Below are 18,934 nucleotides of genomic sequence, written 5' to 3'. Positions count from 1 at the left end.
GAATTTTTGTTTGTTTCTTTTTTGGGGAATTACATAGACTAAAAATCAAACCCGGGTCTCCCTCATGGCAGGTGAGAATTCTCCCACTGAACTACCCTTGCAAACACCCTCGCCATTGCTTCTTGTTTGACCCTTTGAAGGTCTATTCTGTGTACACCTGCTGCTTTGTGGCAGGAGAGGAAGGATAGTTTCTACTCAGTCCTCAGGATAGCAGGGTGCTCGAGGTCACATAGCAAGTGTCCTTGTCTCAACTAAGCCTTAGATCATTGGGCACCGCATTGTTTAGTTTTCTTTATTAGGCTTGGGTTTTGTAACCCTCAGTCCTAAAGCCCTTGGAATATCCCAGACCTTCCAGGATATTCAAGAAATGCTGCTTTAATTTCTATATTCAAAATGGGCCTCTCCTATGTCAAGGTGAGTTTCTGCCTTTCTCTCTTAGTACAAGAGGACAGGTGTATTTCCTGAAGTGGACATAAAGAGCAGACTCACCTTTCTGACCCTTTGCTCCCCACTCTTCCTTATTTTCCCCATGCCCTCCCCCTCTTCCTCCAACACCCAAGCTCTCCGAGATTGTAAAACGGGCATAGCTTTATAGGAGAGCTTTAAGGAATTTCCCATTTAGCCTGAGGTAAAAAATCTAGATGAGAGGTGGTTTTCTTGTATTATATACTCATGCAAAGTTAACTTTTTGGTCTGCGTCACAGGTTGTTTTGATGTATCTTAGATGACAATGCAAGTAACATGATGAAACTATTTAGGAAATATCACCCAGAAATATGGAATCATCCTCCTTTCCAAACAATGTAGTTCTAAATTTGAACAAGAAGCTGTGTGATATAAAGTAACATGGGCTTTGTAAAGAGGGAGAAACTGTGAAAAGAAGTTAAATGCCTGGAGTAATGACTGTTAATTTACTTCTTTTCTAAGAAGTTATTATAATCAACTTGCAAAATTACATATATATTTCTGCTTTTCAGGAATATGAGATTTGAACTTTATATCTTCTGGTCCCTTAGGAGGCCTTCTTCTTTTGCTAGCTCCTTTTCTGGGCTTACAGGTGTGTTTGGGTTTCCTCACTTAAAAATAAAAAAAATCAGCATCTCTTAAGCCCACTGTCTCTTGTACCTTTTGTGTGAAGTAGTGTTGTGTTGTTTGCCTCTTACCTCAGTTTCCTCATTAGCTCTTACCCTCTTCCCTTCCCATTTGATTTCTTCCCTTTTCATCAAGTGTTTCTCCTATTTGATTTCTTCCCTTTTCACCAAGTGTCCAGTTTTAAAGGTCACCATGGACAGTTATGCAGAGTTCAATTTTCTTTGAATCGTTGTTAAAGACCAGAGTGATGCAGGGTTTCTTTCTTTTCCTGCTCTTAACACTTCTTTGCTTCTCTGCAACATTTGGCATTATTTGAGACCTCTTCCTTCTTTAAACTTCTCCCCTGCCTTGCAAGATATCTCCCTTCCTGGGCACCCTGTTGGCTTACAGCCACCCTTCCCCTCCTCTCCTCCACTGGCCTCTCCATCTCTGTCCTTGTGGTGGGAGCCCTATGCTTGTCTGGAAATATTTGTGTGCTGCCTGCCCCAGGAGCATGCAGTGCTGGATTCTCTGGAGAGCCTAAATGGGCACTCTCATTTTATTCACGGGTGTGTTACCGGAGAAAGGCTATGGATTCTTGCCTGATGCTCTCAGTAACCAATTCCTGAGACACTGTGGTTTCAAAGAGAGAAAGAGTTTATTCCTAGGCTCACAGTAGGAGAGCAGATGGCCTAGTGGCCCAAAATCTGTTGCTCTGAGTTTGGGGGAGGGGCACGGGGTCAAGGTTTTTATGGATTTTAGCAAGGGAAGATGAGATCATTACAATTTCGAAAAGCAGGTTCTAAGCAGAAAAGGAGAGTGTTGTTATTATCATTTCAATATGAGAACGTAATTGGAAATGAGGGGAGGTAAAACTATCATTTTAGTACTTAAAGGTGTAAGTCTTAGCACCTTTGCCCTACAAGAAAATGATGGGATAAGGGGAATAACAGCTCTTACAGTCACAAAGGCACAAGATAAAGGCTTTTTACAATCATTTCAGGTATCAGGGCAGCTGAATTATAGTTTAGGAACTTCAGGTGTTACCTTCTGTCTACTCCAGTATACCAGCAAGCAAATAAGAATATGATACAGTAATTAGAATCATCCCTTAAATCCTAATTTCTTGGTTACAGGTGTTCTCACAGATCTCTCTGAGAACAGGTCACTGCAGATTAAGGATTGCCTTTTTGTAGGACCAGGACGTATTATTGCTTTCTAGTGCTTTTTTTTCCTGGATTTTAAGAAATCGTCTTGAGTTATAGTTGTTTTTCCCCTATTTTTCACCTTTAGTAATGAAGAAAATGAATTAAAATTTAATGAAGTTTTATTTTAGCCCCTAGACCAGCAGGATCAGTTGAAGATAATATTTATAAATTTTATTAAAGTTATAATTGCAAAGAAAATACATATTCATGATAGAAGTAAGAAAAGTAAAACAAAGAAGAAAGATAATAGATAAAATCACACCAGCTAGAAATAACCACACTGTTTACACCTGGAAGTATGTTATTTGTCTTTTCTCCCCATGTAGAAACTTCCATGTATTCATGCACGTACTCGCTCATGCTTAAAAATCTGTAGTTCTGTGTGTTATTTTGAATCCTGTTTTTAATGGCTGCATAGTGTTCCTATGGGGGATAATATCAAAGTTTATTTAACCAGTCCACTGAATATCTAGTTTTCCATTTTTGTTATTTTAGACACTCCTGAGATATTAGTTAAACTGTCTGTTTTCAGCATGGGGGTTCTTTAGTTTAAGATCTTAGAATCACAGAGATAAAAAAAAAGTATGCTGGCTTTTATACTGTTGATGTTGTATGACCAAATTGGTCTCCAGAAAGTTTGTAAAACAGCCCTCCTTCCTCCCCCTTTTAATTAACTTGTATTTTCTTCTGGGTTGTTTGAGATAATTTAAAGATAATCTCAGGATTGCTTTTCGCTTACTTAAATCCCCACCTGATTAGTGTTGTCATTGAACTCATCTCAAAGCTCTGGGTACTGTGATAATGGACTTCAGTCACGTATTTTCACATGTTTGTGAACTATCCTTTTGGTATTAACCCCCAGGGCTCTGCAGAGAGGCAGCTTCTCAGCCCTGCCTTTTTCTCTCTCACCATCCTGGTGAAAGTCTGTAATTGGAGTTGGGATGATTTGGTGGGGAAGACGGGATTGGGGATAGTGTGGATTGTGTGCTTTCTCTCTCCACTTTTCTTCTTTCCAAACAGAGCTTAATTTATTTTTTAATTAAAAATCATATTTACGATTGCAGAAATTTTCTTGTAATTCTTTGTATAGGGCATAACTTCGTTTAGCATGTCATAATTTCATATTTGAAAATGTATGTAAATGGTAAAAAAATTTAGTTCTGTGAAATATTTGGACTCTTAACTTTATTCAAAAATGAAAAATGCTTATACTATTTCAGTGACTACAGTTGGCCTGTGCTGGAAGTTTCTCTGAATTAAATTAGTTTTTCATGACAATGAATGCTAATTTGTGGGTATTTATGTTGACATATCTAAGTGTTTAACTTCTGGTGAGACATGGATTTAGTGACTATTCTTTAGATATGGCATTTTAACTCAGTTTCTTCTATTTTTCTAAATGTTTTATAATTATAGTTTCAGTTGGTGAATGGATCCTATTTATTTTTATATATGATTCAGGTTTTATCCTCTTTCCTAATGAAGGGAACTCAGATTTACTGTTGATGTTTTTATTTCTAAGTCCTATTACTCATAACTAATATCATTTCCAGGTTACATTTTAGGTGATGTTTTAAGTCTGGAGACGTTTGATTTGTTCATTTAATGAACCTATTTTGTGTCCAGGTATTGCATATGCCAAGAAAGTTAAGAGGCCGTCTTTCTTCTTAGAGGCTTACAGTTTGGTTGGGATGATAGACATGTATGTAGATAACTGCAGTAATGTGTTTCAGGCTTTGTGTTGAAAAAATTGCAGAGTATTTCGGAGCCCTAAAAGTCTAAGTGGCCACTTATCTCTGAAGGGTTGGGGAGATACCAGGAAAAGTTTCTTGGAGAAGATAATCCTTGAGCTGGGTCTTGAAAGAGGACATGAAGTGGTGGGCTGTGGCTCATGAAGGTCACCTAGGAGGACAGGGGGTTAATATTAAAGGCCTGATGCTATAATGTTGTCACATATGTTCTGGGATTTGCAAGGATTTAGTCACGCTTTAGGATAAGGGGATATTGAGGCAGTTCCATCCTGGCAGACCCCAGATAGTTTATGGTCAAGCTTTGTCAAACTTCCAAGACAGAAGTTCCTATCTTATACAAGCTGTTCTAGAAAATAGATGAGTAAATAAAATCAGCTAATTTTACAGAAGTGTGGGTAGGTACTAAAATCAGTCGAGGAGAATATGATAGTGGCTTAGACTTATGAATAGTTCTAGAAATCCAGAATAAAATTTAGCAAACATAAACCAACAATGTAGTTTTAAAAAGTCAGTATCATGCCGGAGATCTGGGTTCGATTCCTAGATCCTGGTGGATCCCATTCTAAGGAATTTGAACTTTACCCTTCAAAGAGTTCAAATGGGTCATTTAGAACTCTTAGGCAGTAACATGATAAGGTTTGCATTTGGAAAAATCACTCTGACAGCAATGTGGAGGATGGATTGTTTGGTAACAGGAAGTTCCAATTGAGACTCTTGGTATTAGTCATAAAAAAGATGTTGAGGGTCTGATCTAAAGGAAGTAGTACAGGGGTATGAACAGGAATCTGATGTAAGAGATAGTATAGAAATAGAATCTTTAACACTTAGTAATAATTTGGATGTGAGGGTAAAAAGGAAAGAAGTCTAGGATGTTTCCCGAAGTTCTGGATTGAGGTGAGGAATAGAGGAGGAAAAGGAAAGCAGAGTTCAGTTTTGGACACATTATAGAATGTATAGGCATAGAGGTATACAGTGGGCACTTTAACATAGAGGTCTCGGGGCTGTAGAGAGCTGTACAGGGCTGGTACACTTAAGCTGTCTTTTTTTTTTTTTTAATTTATTAATTAAAAAAATTAACAAATGAAATAAAAATTAACATACATAATCAGTAATTCACAATATCATCACTTAGTTGCATAGTCATCATTTCTTAGAAATTTGCATCCATTCAGAAAAAGAAATAAAAAGACAATAGAAAAAGAAATAAAACATAAACAGAAAAAAAAAGATTATACCTACCATACCCCTTACCCCTCGCTTTCAGTGATCACTAGCATTTCAAACTAAATTTATTTTAGCATTTGTTCCCCTTATTATTTATTTTTATTCCATATGTTCTATTCCTTTGTTGACAAGGTAGATAAAAGGAGCATCAGACAAGGTTTTCACAATCACACAGTCACATTGTGACAGCTGTATCATTATTCAATCATCTTAAAGAAACAAGGCTACTGGAAAACAGCTCTACATTTTCAGGCAGTTCCCTCCAGCCTCTCCGTTACATTTTGAATAACAAGGTGGTATCTACTCAATGCATAAGAATAACCTCCAGGATAACCTCTCGACTCTGTTTGGAATCTCTCAGCCATTGACACTTTGGAGGAACCATTTTTTGATAAAAAGCTTGAGAGCCACAAGAACCATGAGGGCCCATACAGCCAGAGACCTTTGGAGATAAAGAAGGAATATACCCCCAGGGGCACTTCATGAAGTCAAGAAGCCTGGAGAGAAAACTCGCAGATGTTACCATGTTCTCCACATGTATTTCCAGTTGAGGGAGAAACCCTGAACTTGATCAGCCTTTCTGAGTGAAGGTAACTTCTTGTTGGTGCCTTAATTTGGACATTTTTATAGGCTTGCTTTAATTAGGACATTTTCATGGCCTTAGTATTGTTAACTTGCAACTTAAGAAATTCCTTCTTTAAAAGACATCTTGTTTCTGGTTTATTGCATTCTGGCAGCTAGCAAACTAAAACAGTCAGTTTATTTGAATGGTAGAATTATGCGGAACCTAGAATAGGGAATGAGATCTTGCTGTTCTGTACAGGCTAATGTAATACCCTGATACATCTTAGTATTTTGGGCAGAAAATTAAAGAGTATTTGCACGGTCCCCTTGAGGAACTGGGGAAACATGGAAATATTAAACTTCTCCACCAGTGGAATTCCTGATGTTCTCTCAAGCATTAGGTGCTCCCATTTTAATAAGTCAAGACCTTGATCTTGGGGTTTGCCCTTATGAAACTTATTCCTACGTAGAAGCTAAGCTTACTTATAATTATGCCAAAAAGTCACCCCCAGAGAACCTCTTTTGTTGCTCAGATGTGACTTCTTTCTCTAAGTCAACACTCCAGATAAACTCACTGTCCTCCCCCACCATATGTTGGACATGACTCCCCAGAGGTGTAAATCTCCCTGGCAATGTGGGACATGACTCCTAGGGATGAGCCTGGCCCTGGCATTGTGAAATTGAGAATGCCTTCTTGACCAAAAGGGGGAAAAAAATGGAACAAAAAGTTTCAGTGGCTGAGAGATTTCAAATAGAGTTGAGAGTTCATTCTGGAGATGAGACGCTTATGCATTGTATAGATATTCCTTTTTAGTTTCTAGTGTTTTAAAATGATTAGAAGGAAATATCCAAAACTATTGAACTGTAGTCCAGTAGACTGGATTCTTGAAGATAACTGTATAGCTATATAATGTTTATTGTGTCATTATGTGATTGCGAAAATCTTGTGAATAACACTCCCTTTAACGAGTGTATGGGCAGATGAGTAATAAAATAAAGACAAAAAATAAATTATAGGATGATAAGGGGTATGGGAGGTTTTAGGTGTTCTTTTTCTTTTTCTTGGAGTAATGAAAATGTTCTAAAATTGGTTGTGATGATAAACGCACAACTCTATGATGATACTGTGAGCCGTTGGTTGTAAACTTTAGGTGGATTATTTGGTATGTGAATATAATTCAGTAAAATTGCATTGAAAAGAAAGATATCACTGTTGACTATAGTCTCTAGTTGGCAATAGGTACATGTTTACCCCATATACCACTCTATTAGTAACTCTTTGTAAAAAGTGTCGTACGTTTATTCTGGTTCATGAAAGAACTTGTTTGTATTTGTACTGTTAATCTCAGACATTGTCTACCACATGGTGCACTTTGTTATACATTCCCATATTTTAACCTCTAGCTCTCATTCTAGGGACATACATGACTGTAAACATTCAAAGACAATTCAGTACTATTACTTACACTCCCAATAATGTGCTACCATCACCTCTGTCCATTTCCAACCATGTAAGTTCAGCCTTGTTAAAAATTCTGCACGTAATAAGCAACTGCTCCCCATTTTCTAGCTTCGTTCTACCTCTTGGTAACCCGTATTCTAGATTTTATGATTATGAGTTTACATATTCTGATTAGTTCATATTAGTGAACCATACAGTGTTTTTCCTGACTTATTTCTCTCAGCAGTATGTCCTCAAGGTTTATCCGTGTCGTCATGTACTTTAGAACTTCATTCCTTCTTACTCCTGAATAATGTTCCATCATGTGTATATACCACATTTTGTTTACCCATTCATCAGTTGATGGACACTTGGGTTGTTTCCATCTTTTGGTAATTGTGAATAATTCCACTACAAACATCAGTGTGCAAGTGTTTGTTTGCATCCCTGCTCTCAGATTTTCTGGGTGTATACCACGTAACAGGATTGCTGGGTTATAAGGCAACACTGTATTTAGTTTTCTGAGGAACTGCCAGACCGTCCTCCACAGCCACTGCACCATTTTACATTCCTGTCAGCAATGAATAGGTGTTCCTATTTCTCTACATCCTCTCCAACACTTGTAGTTTCCTGTTTAATAACAGCCATTCTAATGGATGTGAGGTGATATCTATTGTGGTTTTCATTTGCATTTCCCTAGTAGTTAGTGAAGCTGAACATCTTTTCATGTGCTTTTTCATCATTTTCACAGGTCTTTTGAAGTTCGTTTTAATTCCTTTCAGGTGGAACTGATCAGAATAATGTTCAGCATCAACCCCCTGGAGAACCTGAAGGTGTACATCAGCAGTCGGCCTCCTCTGGTGGTTTTTATGATCAGTGTAAGCGCCATGGCAATAGCTTTCCTCACCCTAGGCTATTTCTTCAAAATCAAGGAGATTAAGTCACCGGAAATGGCAGAGGTATAGTATATTCTGAATCTCCTATAATGGACTGGTTGGACCTTGTAGATTGGGGAAACCTCTTTGGATCTCCAAATACCTTTCTTTTCTGTGACTGTTTTCTCTCAGTGAGAAAGGTCCATATTTATTCAGGATTTCCCATATTCCATCTCCCTGTGACCTGCTTTGTTGGGAAATAATCTAGTTAGATAGTTATTGTTTGGTTTAAATAAGTTAGATTATTTCAACAATGAAACATGCATTTTGAAAAATATGTTTGTACAGCATTTCCTGTCAAGAAGCTGAAGAACCCTCTTCTTTGATAGTCGTATTAATTTAGCTCATTGCGTATTTATATAACTGGGTATTTGACATTTTTTTTCTTTTTTTTTTTACATGGGCAGGCACCGGAAATCGAACCCGGGTCCTTGGGCATGGCAGGCAAGCACTCTTACCTGCCGAGCCACCGTGGCCCACCCCGGTATTTGACATTTTAAAGCCACATATCGGCATGGAGTGTTATGAGCTTGACTCATAACTTTCACATTGGTTAAGAAGGGATCCTAAAGAAATTAGAAAACAGGGTCTTGTTTTCAAACACATGGTTTTTTTTTAAAGGAAAATTTCAGTTACTGCAAGTTTATCTACAGACTTGCCATCTAGATTTTTACACTTAGGTCAATTTAGATCAATTACTAGAGTATTGATTTTTTTTTTTTTTTGGAGGGGGTTGGGGTTCATGAGCTGAGAATTGAACCCAGGTCTCCTGCATGGCAGGTGAGCACTAGGACATCGATCTTTAATCTTTCTCTAGGCATATAATTAGTATAATTTAGATTTTAAAAGATTTCTTTTGTTAAGTGTCAAAAAACAAATTTAATAATTCTTGTTTGATAGAAATGAGTGACAGTATACCTATTGATACATTTCTTTTGTGTATTAAAAATTATGCTGAATTAATGATATGGTGAATTTGCTGGTGGCTAAGGTTTCTTAAAGACAAATGAGTTCCTGTTGTAAGAGATTCCTAGAGTGCTTTCTCTTAACATTTTTTCTTCTGGAAGTTGAGGGGTGGGATTGTGTTGTTGGCTGCATTGTGGGTGCCTTGTGATGGAGAGAGAGTTCTACTTAGTGTAATTACGATTGGGCCTTTTCTTTTGCTCTGTGGCATTCTAGATCATAAGTGATTTTGTCTGTAGGGGTGGCCTTCGTATTCTAACACAATTCAATTAATGAGATATAACTATTTCTACCATGAGACTCATAGAGTTTCTTACCAAGAGACACATTGACTGGTTTAATTCTCCCCCTGTGTGAATCTAAACATTGCAAAAGTCTATACCCACATTAGGGCTAAAAAGGAGCATTCTAGGCCCATCTCATCCAATCAAAGCTCTGCCACATCTCAGAATTGCTTTCCTGCAGATCTCCATTTCATGTTGAACATTTGGCCAAGGCCAGTGGTTAAGGTGCAGCCAAGATAATTAACCATTATAATAGTCAAAATGGGGCTAGGCATTGACCTCGGCTGAGTGTTCAATGTGAAATGAAGGCCTGCAGGAAAGCCGTGCCATGATGCTGTAGAACTTTGGTTATGATTTTTTGTGTAATTTGATTTTCAAATGAGGAACCTAGGTTATAGGAAAGGTAGTGGTATACTGAGTAAAATTTGGGAATATGAATTGGAAAATTTAGTCCTGATTCTGCTTTCAGTGATAGAACCTGGAGAGTCCCTAGGCCTCAGTTCTCTCATGTCTGGATTATGAAGGGGTGAGCCTAGAATGCTCATTTCTAGCCCTCATGTTCTAGAATGGTGTGCTGAGTTTGTAGGTGTTAAGGAAAATAGATCTTGATACATCCAGTTGTAGTCTTACTAAATGTCACTTATACTGATGCTATGTTAAAGGTAGGCTTGCTTGAGTGCTTGGGGATTACTCTTCTGGAAAAAGGCATTTTAAAAATCTTTCTTTAACAGTATTAAGCAACACACATTTATTATTTCACTATTTCTACCGGTCAGGAATTTAGCTGGATCTTGTGCTTTGTGTTCTGTCATATAAGGTTGCATTCACAGTGTCAGCACAGCTGTACTCTCTAACGAGGCTTGACTGTGGAAAGATCCACTCCCAAGAGCATTGGTTATATGCAGGGCTCAGTTCCTTGCTCACTTTGGCCGGAGGCTGCTCTCAGTTCTTTACTATATAACCCACTTCAACATGGCAGCTTTCTTTATGAGAGCATGCAAGCCAGGAAGGCAGTAGAATCTGCTAAGATGGAAATATTTTGAAATAATTTCAAACTTATAGGACAGTTGCAAAGATAATACAAAGCCCATAAAGAGAACTCCAACATACCCCCCCCCCATGCCCGGATCCACCTGCTTTTAATAAATATTTATTTAACAGGACACCACCTTTGTCGTGTTTGCCCTCCCTCCTTCCCATCATCCATCCATCCAGATGGCAAAAGGCATTTAATTAATACAGTAATATTAGAGAAATTGGAAGTGTAACTTTGTGTGTCTTTACAACTTTTGTAGACTAATGTCTACAAAAGAAGTTACATATAACAGCCTAGATTAGGTTTGTTGTTGCTACTCCAGTTTGACTTGACTTTTGGGTTCTTGGTAAAATTAAAATAGACTCCTGTGCTTTACTATGTTGGTGTCAGTTTAACCTTAAGATAACCAGCTGTAAGTGTTTTAAGGACTCATTTAAATCATTAATATAGATGGTAGATATTAAGAGAAGTCCAAAAATATCTTTTGCCCACCCTTTTAAAGTTGTTTCTCCTTTAAGGCTGAGTACAAAGTTTATAACAAGGGGTGGGTGGGAATATTGCTGTTCAAGTTTTATTAAAGAGAGAAAGTAAGGTGTTTAGAATTGACCCTTTTAAGGAATTATTTTAAGGCAGCCTTATTTTTAAAAAAACCATAATTGTAACTGTTATATGAATTTAGATTAATGCTTTTAATGTTTCATTACTTCTCTTCAAGCTTTAAAGTAGACTCTGAGCTAGGTCATTTTCTCTAAGTATAATATGGTTTTTTTTTAAAAAAAAGTTTTCTTGAGTAAGCTAATTTACTTTCATCACTTATTTATGAAGAGGATTTCCTAGTATAGATTATGACTATGAAAGTGATTTGGAAAGTCACTATTATACCAGCAGAAGAGGATGAGCTGCATTGTCATTCATTTAAAATGATTGGCTCTGAACTGTAGTTTTCCCTTTACTGTGTGATATCACACTGAGGGTTGAGGGGTCAAGGCTGTGTTCATATGGTGGGAGCAATTGGGACTGCTCACACTTGTTTCTCTTTGTTTCATTTTACCGAAGGATTGGAATACTTTTCTGCTGCGGTTTAATGACTTGGACTTGTGTGTATCAGAGAATGAAACATTAAAGCATCTCACAAATGACACCACAACTCTGGAAAGCACAATGACCAGCGGACAGGCCAGGGTGTCCACCCAGTCCCCCCAGGCCCTGGAAGACTCGGGCCCAGTTAACATCTCAGTTGCAATCACTCTAACACTGGACCCACTCAGACCCTTTGGAGGGTACTCTCGCAACGTGACCCATCTGTATTCGACCATTTTAGGGCATCAGATTGGACTTTCAGGTATGTAAGTGTTAGCTAGTTTCCTTTCAGACTTTCTCAGGAAACACCTACTTCGACAGAGTTACTAGTAGTGTGTGGTTTTACTCACTACTATTTTTTATTTTTGTGTATCTCCTTTTGTTGAACTACACCAAGTCAGGAAGAAACTACTTCTACTTTGTTTTCACTTAATGAAGTGCTTGACATGCAGATTTTTGATAAAAGCCTAAAAGTGTAAGAAACTGTAGAGGCTCTATTTTTTTTTTTACAAATACTCAGTTTTTATTCAGGTCTATCCTGTTGCAGTTTGCAGTGCTTACTGTAGGTATTACTATCAGTCTATACATTTTTGAATGCCTACCATGTGTTCACCACTCTGCTAGCTGCTGGGAAGAACTAGAAAAATTCTAAGTCCTGGCCTCTTCCCTTCGGAATTGTGGGATTATTGGAGAGTCAAGGATGATGTACATTAATATTTATCAAGCACTTAAAATAGTTCCTGCTACAGTGTTGTTTAAAAGTTAAGATACTTATAAAACACTGAGTACTGTACTTTGACCAGTACTAAAACCGTGACAGATAGTAAGTGATTCAGGGGAGGGAAGAGGAAACAGTGGAAGTTAGAACAATCAGGAATGCCTTCCTATAGGAGGCCTAGGTTTAGAAGAGTAATCTTTGGTTGTGGTTATCAAAGCCTTTTAAAGTCCTTAAAAGAACTGGGAAATGGCTGCCAGCCTCCTATTGGCCATTACAGGTGAGCACTGTTCCCATGGTAACTAAGGTAAGGGTGACTTCTGGGTTTTCCGTATGGTAAGCAGAAGTAAGTTTAGTCTGAGCTTCCTCACTTACCAGTCCCGTGACCTTTCTTAAGTCTGTTGAACCCTCTGATCCTCAGTTTGTTCATATGCCAAAAGGGAACAGTAACACTTCTTTCGTCATGTCCAAGTATAGTGGTAAATTGTAAATGAAATGATACATGACAAAGCGGTTTCAAAGTGTTTTAGCTTGTTATACAAATGCTAAAACAGTGGTGATAATTTATTCCGCCCAGCATTCCAACCCGGATATTGCCTGTTCTGTCTGAATAGCAGCCCCTCCCCATTTGCCACTTTGTGGCTCTACCAGTTGAGCAGGCCTCGTGGTCTGGGTTGGGACTGCTGTCCCATCTCATGTGTTTGCTGTTCCTGAAACCCTCAGAAACAGGTGTCTGGGCAGATGGTGAATCCTGGGTGGATTTGATTTCGAGCATTCAAATCCCAGAGAATAAGAAACACACGAATGCTTGCCTTTACTTACCAAAAAAACCCAATTGCTCTTTCATAGGCAGAGAAGCCCACGAGGAGATAAACATCACCTTTACCCTGCCTACAGCTTGGAGCTCAGATGATTGTGCCCTTCACGGTCACTGTGAGCAGGTGGTGTTCACAGCCTGCATGACGCTGACAGCCACCCCTGGTGTGTTTCCTGTCACAGTGTAAGTAGTTTCCTAAACCCAGTGGATGTGTGAGAGATGCTGTTTACTGTAAATATGATCAGGATGCTTCAGGAGGACATTCTCAGGATGGCTCACATTGAATCTCTGTAAAATTATCACTCCTGGGATCTGTCTGAAGGATTATTTAAGTTTAATTTGGAATTATAAAGATAGAACTTATGCATCTAAATATCAGAAATTTAATGCTTCAACAAGGTTATGAAAGTATCTTAGGCTGCCTTTGCTACAAGAGTAGAAGCACACCACCACAGTAAGGATAAATAAGAGCTTATCCTAAGCTGTTAAGACAAATAGAATCAGGAAGAACTCATAATTAAGGTACCTGGCAGAAAACAGTTTTGTTCACCTCCATTATTTTTAATTTAGGAGTATAAATCAAACCTTATTTTTCAGAAGTTTAACCATCATTTCTGAAAATTTTACTTCAGTTTTCTTGAGCAACAGTCAAGAAAAATGATCACTTTGCCTTTAATATTTTTGCCTCTTCTTTTTCTTTAAGGGGATAGTGATCTATAAAAAATATGTATAATATATAAGATACAACCTATTTAAAAGAATTCTATGGTGAATCCTTTTTAATGAGAATAATTACCCTGGGATTTATCTATTTTAAGCATTTGGAGGTTTGTAGGACAAGATCAGAGAAGTTAAACGTAATTTGGCTTTGGTTGTAATGTCTGATGGAGAAGTTTGCATGTAAGATTTCCATTTGAAACTGAAAATTTAGATAGAGAAAAGGGGCTTCAAAGGAGCAGGGCCCTTTTTGACCACTTCACATTTGAGAGGACTGTATTGAATTCTGAAGATTAAAATCAAGCACCCATACTTTTAAATGTCAGATGCCTATATTTTGTCAGTGCTTATTAAAAAAAAGAAAAAAAAAAGGCCCCAAACTAAAAATATAATGGCATTTATCTCAAAGAAATATGGTATTTTTCTTTTCCACACACGTTGCTGTTCTCAGCATTGGGCAGGCACTATGGGGGGAACACAAGTAAATGCTCGGGCCACTGAGTCTGTGTTCCTTTTTCTCTCTTCCCTGCAGACAGCCACCACACTGTGTCCCTGACACATACAGCAATGCCACGCTCTGGTACAAGATCTTCACAACTGCCAGAGATGCCAACACAAAATATGCTCAAGATTACAATCCTTTCTGGTGTTACAAGGGGGCCATTGGAAAAGTCTATCATGCTTTAAATCCCAAGCTTACAGTTATTGTTCCAGATGTAAGTGAGAAAAGTTGTGTGTGCCTGTTTGTCTGGGAACTGTTACTGTACTGTAGGAGAAGGAGTGGTAGAGAGGGTATTGGGAATCAGGCAATATGAGGTGCCGAAGCCAGGGCAGAGGCCAGCTCCTGGAAGGAGTGAGTGGTTTCTAGCAGGGCCCACTCAGGAACACCACATCTTTATCAGATTAGACTGGAGAAGACTCAAGGAGAGACTTCTTCCATCTTAAGAATTAAAGTTGAAACGAATCTGGAGGTTGTCAATCTTATTTCCAGAAACCCATATTGAAAATCTTTCAGTAACTCAGTGCATATTTTTTTTGGCTTTTCTCTTTTTTAGGATGATCGTTCATTAATAAATTTGCATCTAATGCACACTAGTTACTTCCTCTTCGTGATGGTGATAACAATGTTTTGTTATGCTGTTATCAAAGGCAGACCAAGCAAATTGCGGCAGAGCAATCCTGAATTTTGTCCTGAGAAGGTAAGCAGTGATGGGATCTGCCCAGCATTTTGCTAGTGGTATTTGTGTACAGAAAGTCTGTTAGTCCTTTTTTCATTTATTGTGGGTGGCACCTTTTCTCCAGAGAAGTTAGTTCCTGTCTTTTTATTAGATATAGTCTCTGCCCTCAGCTTAAATTAATGTATGGCTATTCAACCCTATACCCAGGACTTGGAATTTCTCAGATCCCCGGTGGAGAGCAGCTGAGCCTAGATAGGCTGTCTACTGTCCCTCCACTTCCATCAGTATGAGAAGTCATCTCCCAGCAGGCTGATCATGGTTAAAAATTGTTAACTCTGTAACTCAGCAGTGATACTACTGCTTTCCATTCCCCTGTAGATAATCCCCTTTTTCTTAGGGATTTAGTACCTTTCCTTACAGATAGATACATGCACTGGGGCTCTCTGGTCTTTGGATAAGGACCAAAGTCCATTAATGATGCCGGGGGACGGGGACAGGGACGGGGTTAGGGAGTACTCTGGGAGAGGGTGAGAGCTGAGTTACCTGGCCTTTCCTGTTTAGCTGGATTGTTGGTTTTGTTCTCTTCCAGGTGGCTTTGGCTGAAGCCTAATCCCACATCTCCCCTTTTTCTGAGAGAGACTAAGAGAAGCATAATCATTGCCTGCTGAACCCAGCCTGGGTCTGGATACTCTGTGAATGCATTATCTTGCAATGTTGGGTTATTCCAGCCAAAGACATTTCAAGTGCCTGTAACTGATTTGTACATATTTATAAAAATCTATTCAGAAATTGGTCCAGTGATGCACTTGCTTTGCACTGGGTGCAGCCAGAACCCTTTCTGCCTCACCTGTGGACTCGGTGGAATGTTTCTGCCCAGTGCTAGGAGGATTTGTGGGTCTTGCTGCATTGGAGTGGGTCCTGATGTCTTTACCAAGGTCACAGGGGCATTCCATTGCCAGTGGGGTTGTAGTTTGCTTTGGTTCTTGTTTCAGCCCAGTGTGTACAGAATGTTTGAAACCTTCTGCACCTTTGATAAGATATTGCATTTCCAAAGCCACCTATCCATTCTGTGGATTTAATATGTCTGTGGCTTAATAATCATAGTAACAACAATTATACCTTTTCTCCGTTTTGCTTGCAAGGAACACACCTATCTTTTAAAGTTTTTGTTTGTTTTGGAAGAAGAGAAAATAAAATAGTCACATTTTAATACTACTCTAGTTAGGACAAACTTGTGCTTTTATCTTGAGTAAAAGTTAAATATTTAAAAGTCACCTACTTGGTAAAGATCTAAGTTTTAGTTTCCACATGGCTGGTAAAAAACCTGGTCTTGTTCGGGTTGGCACAGAATGTTCCACTGTCTTTTTCTGCTCTATTGCCCCTTCCTTCCATTAAAAAGTTAAAAGCCGCTTCCTTCCTCAAAAGGGCTTTAAAATTAAGTACATGGTTCTAGAGTAGAGAAAAAATTAGTTCTACTTTCTGGAATGCAGATGATAGTATGGAAAGACAGAATAATTGGGTCTAATAGTTCTGAAATTATTTTCTTGAAGTGGGGATGGATATTTTTCTGGGTTTTTTTTTAGCATTTATTTTTATACATAACTGGCATGTCTTCAGAAGGAAAACAACTCGTAGATATAGTAACATTATAAAAATGATTCTTGTGAGATTTAATGGAGAGCAGTTGTGATTTGTCAATCATAAGAGAAAACCAAAAGCATTTGTCTTTATGATATTTTGATTATCTAGTTCCACTCTTTCTTCTTTCTAACCCATCTTCATTTAAAAAACAAAAAAATTCTGCATTATTTTTTCCAGTCCTTTTTTGTTACTTGTTTCTTGTTCTCTCCTTCCCTTCCTCTTCCCTTGTTTTAATTTTTTAGGAGTTGAATTAGTTCAAGGCCTCCCCCACATATTTTAAACGCTCTCGCTGCCTTAATAACTCATTATCATTAATGACTGTTGTGTTCTCCCAGGCAGTTGTATAGCAGGAAGGCAATTAACACCTTGGAAGTGACTGTCAACACTTTCTCCTAACTCTAGGTCTATAGTCTGTTGTAAATTAGAATCATTTCCCACACTCTGAAATATATTGGCCTTGAACATTATTTTCCCCCAGGCCTTCCTGAATGGGAAACAATTGCAGACTTTTACTGAGGATTGTTAAACAGTCACCCTATAACTTGATTTGTTAGTATTTTTTTTTTTTCCTTGTAGTACATTTCAAGCACGGTAATCATATTTGTTTATCCAGTTTTTTTGTATGATATGAGTTGCCTACATGATGCATGGCTAACTTGTTAATTTAGTTTTCTCTTTAGAGACTTTGAGACCCTTATGAGATAAGATTGAGAAGGAATCATCTGGTTTGGCTTTAGAAACATCAATATCACTAAGACCATCAGATTTTAGATTAGGTTGTTACTGCTGTTACTGAGTTAATAAAATTTCAATGAAGTGCAGTTATAGGAATAGATTTATAACTGGTAGAGTAATATAAAAAGAGAAAGACAGGAAAAAAGTCAATTCACTGGTTTGTTGAATCCAGCTTTGTTGCTAGTATTAATTACCCTTGTTTTAATTACAGGGAATGGCTGGAATCTTTAGCCAGAGGGAGGAAGGAACTGTTAGGCATGAGGAAAGGAAGTGCCAAAATTGCCTAGACAATATGACTTATGAGGCCAGGATACTCATTTTAAAATTCAGAATTCACCCTCACAGGTAATTCTCAAAGGTCTTACAGAAACCCAGAGTCAATCAGATGTATAAAGGAAGACTGGGGAGAAGAGGCCGTGGGACCTGGGTGAAGAAGTCTGGTAACTGAAGTGAAGAGAATTCCATTGACTCTCAGGAAGTCCAGGGACCTGTTACAATCTGGGCATTCACAAACAAGGCCCGATCCTCAGCTACACCGTGCTGGTGGATCTCAGGAGGATTAGAAGAGTGTTGCAGATGAGGCCAGCTTGCCATTAAAGTTGACCCTGCACAGGAGCACTGGCTTGTCCTCAGAAGTCTTGGGCTGGAGGTCCAATAAAAGGTCAGCAACTTACTCTTAAAATGGTTCTTTCAGATCATATTGATCTCTTTCCTTTTTCCTTTTGTCCTTTCACTGTATGACTTGAATCAGTTTTGATTCTATTTGTAAGTTTTTCTCGTTATTAGGAACCTACTATTTCTGTTGTGTTTTCTTTGGCAGTATGTAGGGATTCAATATCCTGGTTTTTCAACCCTCCTTAGGCGCTGTGGGGTTCCGAGGGCCAGCGGATCCATTTCACTTACCTTGTTGCATGATGGTCAGTAGCTGATCTGTTATGGCATTCACTTCCAGATTAATTTTCTGTGTTTGAAATATGTGCATATGTGCTTTACAGAATAAAACATATGAATTTACTTGGTGTGTTTCTTTCCTCCAACCTGATGGGTGTTTTCTAAGGGAAGAACATATTTAATAAGAACCGACACCTTCCAAAATCCCTCAGTTGCTTACAGGATGAGGGGTGGATAGTGTTTCCCACTATGGTGGCCTCATCAGGCACACAGATCCCTGTCCTGAGAGAGCAAAACCCCTTGTACTGTTGTAAACCAACTCAAACTCATGGACCTGACTTGAATCCTGCCCCGAAGTAAGTGATGCAGACAGTAGGGAACTCTGAACTGGAATAGAGTTTTTAAAAAAGCAAGACACATCCTTCTCAGTTACATAAACCCTTTGTGTACAGTGACCTGAGTTATCAGAAGCAGACTCCTACCTCTCTGCTTCTCCTTTTTAAAAATGTCTTCATTGGAGAAGTTGTGGGCTTACAAAAACAATCCTGCATGAAATACAGGATTCTCATATCCTGTCCCACCACCAACACTTTGCACTGCAGTGGCACATTTGTTAAATTGTTTAAGCAATTTTTTGTAATTATAGTATTTTTTTAACAGTAGTTACATTTGCTACAATTGAT

At 38.4% G+C, this 18,934-nt stretch overlaps 1 protein-coding gene across 4 annotated transcripts in view; it reads left to right on the top strand.

Moving 5' to 3' along the window:
- Positions 1-18,374, top strand: part of TMEM248 (transmembrane protein 248) — a 38,199-nt gene extending 19,825 nt beyond the window's left edge. For 2 of the 4 annotated variants that reach the window (XM_077141021.1, XM_077141023.1), the window contains exons 2-7: positions 8,042-8,218; positions 11,534-11,819; positions 13,122-13,272; positions 14,339-14,522; positions 14,862-15,005; positions 15,574-18,374. In XM_077141021.1, the coding sequence (XP_076997136.1) occupies positions 8,060-8,218; positions 11,534-11,819; positions 13,122-13,272; positions 14,339-14,522; positions 14,862-15,005; positions 15,574-15,594 (945 nt within the window). In that variant the 5' untranslated portion in view covers positions 8,042-8,059 and the 3' untranslated portion in view covers positions 15,595-18,374. Of the gene's footprint in view, positions 1-5,643; positions 5,845-8,010; positions 8,219-11,533; positions 11,820-13,121; positions 13,273-14,338; positions 14,523-14,861; positions 15,006-15,573 lie in introns of those variants that run through there. The other 2 variants (XM_077141022.1, XM_077141020.1) reach the window with 2 other exon arrangements.
- Positions 18,375-18,934: the final 560 nt, after the last annotated feature.

The sequence above is a fragment of the Tamandua tetradactyla genome, chromosome 23 (assembly GCF_023851605.1).
Source record: "Tamandua tetradactyla isolate mTamTet1 chromosome 23, mTamTet1.pri, whole genome shotgun sequence".
Classification (NCBI taxonomy): Eukaryota; Metazoa; Chordata; class Mammalia; order Pilosa; family Myrmecophagidae; genus Tamandua; species Tamandua tetradactyla.
This window is presented reverse-complemented; position numbering and strand designations above follow the sequence as displayed.